At 29.4% G+C, this 6,961-nt stretch overlaps 1 protein-coding gene across 1 annotated transcript; it reads left to right on the forward strand.

Annotated features, from left to right (window-relative positions):
* Positions 1-2,032: 2,032 nt before the first annotated feature.
* LOC111899791 (probable glycosyltransferase At5g03795) lies at positions 2,033-6,325 on the forward strand. Its single transcript, XM_023895643.3, has 3 exons — positions 2,033-2,794; positions 4,948-5,518; positions 5,667-6,325. The coding sequence occupies exons 1-3, from the start codon at positions 2,374-2,376 to the stop codon at positions 6,160-6,162; spliced, it is 1,488 nt and encodes a 495-aa protein (XP_023751411.1). The 5' UTR covers positions 2,033-2,373; the 3' UTR covers positions 6,163-6,325.
* Positions 6,326-6,961: the final 636 nt, after the last annotated feature.

Genomic DNA, 6,961 nt, shown 5'->3' on the forward strand with positions numbered 1-6,961 from the left:
CTAAAAGCAAAATCAAAATTATTATAATTAATTAGAAGAGTAAAATGATTGGTCCACAATAAATCTTAAATCCATGCAATAATTAGTTAGAATATAATAATCTAATATATATATATATATATATATATATATATATATATATATATATATATATATATATATATATATATATATATATATATATATATATAGAGTCAAGATCAAATAAGAAGGAAATTTTTTGTAGGAAGGTAAGAAGTTTCTTTTCTACATATTTTTTTCGCGAACAAACAAAATGAATCATTAGATGATTCATTTGTAAGATGATTCACAAGAAAAAATTCTCAAAAAAACATCTCGATAATTCATTTATACAATGATTTTGTTGTTATTCATTAAAATTGTTACAAAAGTGAATTTTTTTCTTAATTTACTTAAAAATGAACCATAAAGATGTTTTTTTGAGAATTTTTTCTTGTGAATCATCTTACAAATGAATCATCTAGTGATTCATTTCTTTTGTTCGTCAAAAAAATATGTAGAAAAAAAACTTCTTACCTTCCTACCAAAAAAAATTTCTTACCGGATATATATATATATATATATATATATATATATATATATATATATATATATATATATATATATATATATATATATATATAGGGTTAAGTTCAAATGAGAACCCTATTTAATGTGAGAACGTGAGAACACTACTTTATGTTATTATTCTACTATGAATTTAATATGTATAGTATTGTACTAATTATAATATGAATATATTCAATTATATATTGCTATTCTACTATTATATATATATATATATATATATATATATATATATATATATATATATAGTAATTTAGTAAATTATAATGTGAATGTTAAATATGTGATTGTTCATATATTCGGTGATGAATAATGTTATAAAGTTGTACATACAAAATTTTAATGTGAATATTAATGTGTAGTTGTTCATATATTTGTTGATGAGTAATGTCATATCGTTGTACATATTAAATTCATAGTAGAATAGTAACATAAAGTAGTGTTCTTACGTTCTCATATTAAATAGTGTTCTCATTTGAATTTAACCCTATATATATATATATATATATATATATATATATATATATATATATATATATATATATATATATATATATATATATATATATATATATATATATATCACGACATATGACTTCATTCTAGAGTCGTGTCGTCGGAGTATTATATCATTGTTCTACTTACAAGACACGTATCTTGGCATACGATTGAATATATATATATATATATATATATATATATATATATATATATATATATATATATATATATATATATATATATATATATATATATATATATATATATATATATATATATATATATATATACCGGTCCATGTTTTCGCTCATGAATGTGCTTACGACATCATGTCATTGCGATCCATAAGTTGTAACATGTTTTTATGCACAAAAATCATAGGAGCATACATAAAAATTGTAAGAAACACATAAAAATCGTCCGTAATATATATCTTTCTCCTTAAGTATCGCAATTCAATTTCACATGTCAAAAATGAAAAAAGAATCATGATATAAAAAAAGTGTAATAACTATTACACATGTCATTTAAATATGCTATTTCATAAAATAAAACTTTACAAAAAAGTTTACTTAAATTTACGAATGTCTCCACGAATAAATTAAACAATTAGAAGACCTCGTTGTTATGGATGGTCTTGTTAAGAAATCATTTTAAAAATCTGTTTATTAATTAATTTTTTGATTCAATTATATGTTAAATAAAATAATATAGTAGTTAATATAAAACCAATGTTGAAGGGAGAAAAGAAGCATATGAGGATGGACCATTATATATGTCCTTGTCACTCTATCTTTATTAAATTGACACCAAATCATATTAAACGCTTATTAAAGAGTCATTTTGAAGCTTCTAATAATAATTAATTTATAGCCATTTTTGTCAACTTTTCTCGCGTCTATAATTTAATAATTTCCTTCAAACTATTGATCATCTAGAATTTGTCTGACCCTACTTAAAAACTCGCCATGTTGCCTGAAGAATCTACTTAACCTATGAGCCCCCCAATATGCTTTATACCTCCTCTGCTACTCTTTGGTGTTATGTTGGTGTGCGTTTTTAGTGTTTTTGTGTGTGATATATACACGCACATATATCTCCTGAATACCTTATAGGTAAAACTCAGCGTAGTGTCATGTGTTATTAGTGTTTATATGTGTATAAATTATTTATGACCATATATAGTTCTCAGGAACCCAATAACGTCATAAGATCTTCGTGTGTCTGTGTTGGTGTGTGTTCTTGGTGTTTGTATGTGAATGTTTTTGAGCTTTGACCAAATACATGGCTCTAATGGTGCTGAATACTTCATTCAAAGGCTTGTTCTTCATGACATCATGCACCTTGATTATTTTGAAAGTAACCTTCTTTTTCATTACATTTATTCCTTCAACCTCAAAACTGACAATACACGACCATGATTATCTTCATTTCGATATGAAACCCCCAGTTGATCAATCTGCCAAAAGCTTTAATCCTGACATCTTAACTCATAGCCAGTATGAGGACGTTGTTCGGATATTGCACGAAGAACAACCGACCTCCACCCATGTTGATGGCAGCAATGGTGGCGGAAATTCACCGGAGGTGACTGGTCCTCCATGGCAAAGAGGAAGTGGACAACATTCCATGGTAAATACAAGTCAAGCGGTGGTGCATGATGGGGGTCAACCATCAGCTGGAAGTTCTAAGCCCTCAAAAAAAGGTAATACTGCATCACATTGGAATAAAAGACAGAAATAATCATACTACTTCGAGTATATTCCGCCACATGTTTTGTTTGTTTTATTTGAGCAAAATAAAATTCCTTTTTTTAGAAACAGATCCATATTTAGTGAAATAAGTAATATTTCAAAGGTATAATTCAGAAAATATACAATTTTTCAAAAACGTTTTCAACAAAAAAATGTGTACTGAATTTTAGATCATATATAATAAAACTGATTAGTATTTAGATGTTCCTTGTGTGTAGTGTAAAGAAATTATTTGTGATTGTATTTCTAATGATAGATTCAAATCGAAATTAAATCCCAATATTTTGAACATTGATAATCATATGATTTCGAAAATATATTATTAAACTACATAATCCAAAATTTGATTTTTCAAAAGTTGGAAGTTCAGATTGGTTAAGTTGCAAGTTCATGACCAATAATAGAAGGAAATGGAATTAGTCAATGTCTTGTGTCAAGAGGTTATGGCTAATGGTTTTGATGGTCAATAAATAACCCCTAAAAGATATACAAGAGACTTTTTACAAATATCTTAAAGTAATATTGTATTTTTATTAGATTAGCTTATGACATCTATACGTAGAATGCGCATACTTGTCCTACTTCACAAGGAACTTAGTATATAATATATTAATATGTTATAACTTGGCACATGAAAACAATCCAATGTTATGTAAATGGCAATTGAGTAATGATTTATAAGTATCTCGAGTAATGATTTATAAGTATCTCGAGTACAAACACAACCATAACCAACAACAAACGAAAGTAACATATTATATAACAAATTTAATATAATAAATAACTAAATTAATCATGCTATTTGGTTCCATACTTTTCTTGTAATAATGGGACACGAGTAACAGTTTTGCCACTTCAAGTGGCCCAATTGAGAGCTTCTTTGAAGTGCCTATATTTAGGAAAAGAGATGTATATGGCGGGCAGCGCAGATAGTCTATTCTAAACCACAAAGATGGTCTAATACGTTGTTTATTTTAGGATTTTTTTTTTAAATATTTTATTGATTATGTAATAATTTAAAATTATGACAACTATAATATTATTTAACTTAAATTTAAACACTAAATTAAATATAATCCTATAATTTCTTTATACTTATCCTCCTACCTATGTTAAGCGTTGGTGATTTTAGTGTCACCAGACATTTTGGATAATTGAAACTAACATGTGAGCTAACGGATTTATTATTTGTACTCTATATAATATTTTTGGTGAATGCAGAGTGCATGTATATATAAGATCGAATTATAAGCCTCTACGATAGGATGGTGGGGGTCAAGGGGTCGCGCCCCCTTGCAGGGTCTTAAGGGCAACGCCCCTAACGGGGTCCAAGGGGTAGAACCCTAGCAGTGGTCCCGCTGACAAATCCGGTCAGTTTGGGAAACCATTAATTATGTCATTAATTCGTGATTTGTTTAACTAATTTAGAAGATAGAAACTTTAATCTGTCAAAGTATAAATACAGGTCCTCTATAGAGCTGTCATGAGAGCCATTCTCAACTCTCTCTCTTCTAAATAATCTCTGAATTCATGTCTTTTTGGATTATCATAGACTAGATTTTCTGTAACCCGGACATATGATAGAAATATTAGTTCAGAAAGTGACCTTATACTATCCATAAAAATTCGGTTCTCCACCATCACCCTACGAGTATTCCTTCAACATTAAGTGATGAAAAATGTATTAAAATATTATTAAATGTGACACATGTCAACATTTAACATGAGTATGAAAAAATATTGGAGGAGAATTTATTTCTATATAATTTATTTTTAATAAATGGTAGATAAATACTAACAATAACACATATATATTTAAAAACATACATCAACTGAATTTATAAATAACATGCCAAAAGATTATACAAACTAAAAAATAACTAAAACCAAATTATCAAATATATAGTACCTTAAACAAAACTTACAAACAATATAAGACTAACCCTTTGCACCCTAATACCAAGAATCAGGCCTAACAAATCTTAAAATATTTTTGACACAAATTGCACCCGGTTTTAGACCAAGTCTTTCTATTTGTGTATGGGCATATATATGTTGTTTATCTTTTTGACTTTAAGATTTATTTATGTATTTTTTTTTTCAGGAAGGGATTTGAACAACATAGAGGTGTACCATGACAAAGACATCTTTTTGGAGAACTACGAACAAATGAACAAAAGTTTAAAAATCTACATCTACCCACACCAAAAAACCGACCCATTTGCCAACGTCCTCTTGCCCGACACCCGTAGTTCTCCAGGTGGCAACTACGCGAGCGAAAGCTTCTTCAAAATCTCCCTCTCATCGAGCCACTTCATTACACATGATCCAGCCGAAGCAGACCTCTTTTTCTTGCCTTTTTCCATTGCAAGTATGAGACACGACAAAAGAATAGGAGCGGGTGGCATCAAAAACTTCATCAAAGACTATATTTCAACAATCAAGCGTGAGTACCCATTTTGGAACCGTACGGGTGGCGCTGATCATTTCTATGTTGCATGTCATTCTATTGGAAGGACTGCAATGGATAAAGCACCCGAAGTTAGAATCAACGCGATTCAAGTTGTTTGTTCTTCAAGTTACTTCTTGCAAGGCTACAATGCACACAAAGATGCATCAATACCACAAATATGGCCAAGACCAGGCGTTCCCCCTATCCGACACCCGTCTGAAAGGTTAGTGCTTTGAAAACATATTGTAATCATTAAGATCGCAATGAAAGACTAGCCTAATAACCTCATAATCACTTTATAAACATGATAACAGATTGGCAGTTACTGGTAGCACACAATTTAAGACTTAACATTTTACATGATCTTGCAGGGAAATGCTTGCCTTTTACGCGGGAGCGATGAATTCGAGGGTACGTGAATCGTTGGTTAGGACATGGATGAATGATACAGAGATTAGTGTTCATCAAAAACGACTAAAAACACCTTACTCAAATTCACTACTTGGAAGCAAGTTTTGTATTCATGCGAAAGGGTTTGAAGTGAACACGGCTCGTATAGGTGATGCAATCTATTATGGATGTGTTCCTGTTGTGTTGGCGGATCATTATGATCTGCCATTTGCAGATATATTAGATTGGAGTAGGTTTTCAGTTGTTGTTTCAACGGAAGATATTCCATTTTTGAAGAAGATACTTAAAGAGATTGTTGATTCTGATAAGTATGTGAAGCTACAGAAGAATGTGTTGAAGGTACAAAATCACTTTCAATGGCATCGAAAACCGATAGATTTTGATACCTTTTATATGGTGATGTATGAGTTATGGGTACGGAGAAGCTCTATTAGGATTCGTTTGTTTAACGAGTGATATTTTCAAAATATTGTGTCTTTGAAAATTTTAAGAAAATAAAAAATTAATTTGTATATAAAAGCCAAGGAGGGTCATTCAAAATGTCCCACACATGTAAATATTTGTAATAGGACTTTAGATTCCTTTATTACAATAATACGAATTTTAGTTTGTATTTCAAGATCTTTATTACAAAAATACGATTTTTAGTTTGTATTTCAATATCATAACTTTGCAGGTTTTGATCTGTAAATGAATTATTGGAGCATAAGCATAGATATATCAGAACCTAAATGAAATTAACATATGTAATCAAATCAACACACATCAAGAGGATTCAATTTCACAATGTAAAAAAGATATATGTCCAAATAAAACATGGAACATCTAATGGAAGTTATTAAGTATTGATATATGAACAACCAAACGAAAATCGACAAGCTTTTCATTAGAATTAGCATACATTAATGAACTCTACATCACTATTGAGTATAACTAGCAGCAACAAGATACATTTCGAAGAAGACTAATAGCAAACGTAAAAAGGAACACTCTAAACATACTTAAACAATCAATAACACCACTTCACGACGTAATAAGGCGTCAGGATACAATTTGAAGAAAACCCAATAAACAAAAGAAAATGAATTAACAAGATTTCCACCAGAAAAAGCTGCATGAGAATTTCCGAGTAAAGGAGTTTAAATGAGTCGGTCAAATAGGATTATTTTCTAATATTTTAGTCAACAAAATAAACGAGACCAAAAAAAACTTGGACCAAATATGAAAATTGTGTATATTTCGAGGATCAATTCTG

Source organism: Lactuca sativa, chromosome 2 (assembly GCF_002870075.4).
Source record: "Lactuca sativa cultivar Salinas chromosome 2, Lsat_Salinas_v11, whole genome shotgun sequence".
NCBI classification, from domain to species: domain Eukaryota; kingdom Viridiplantae; phylum Streptophyta; class Magnoliopsida; order Asterales; family Asteraceae; genus Lactuca; species Lactuca sativa.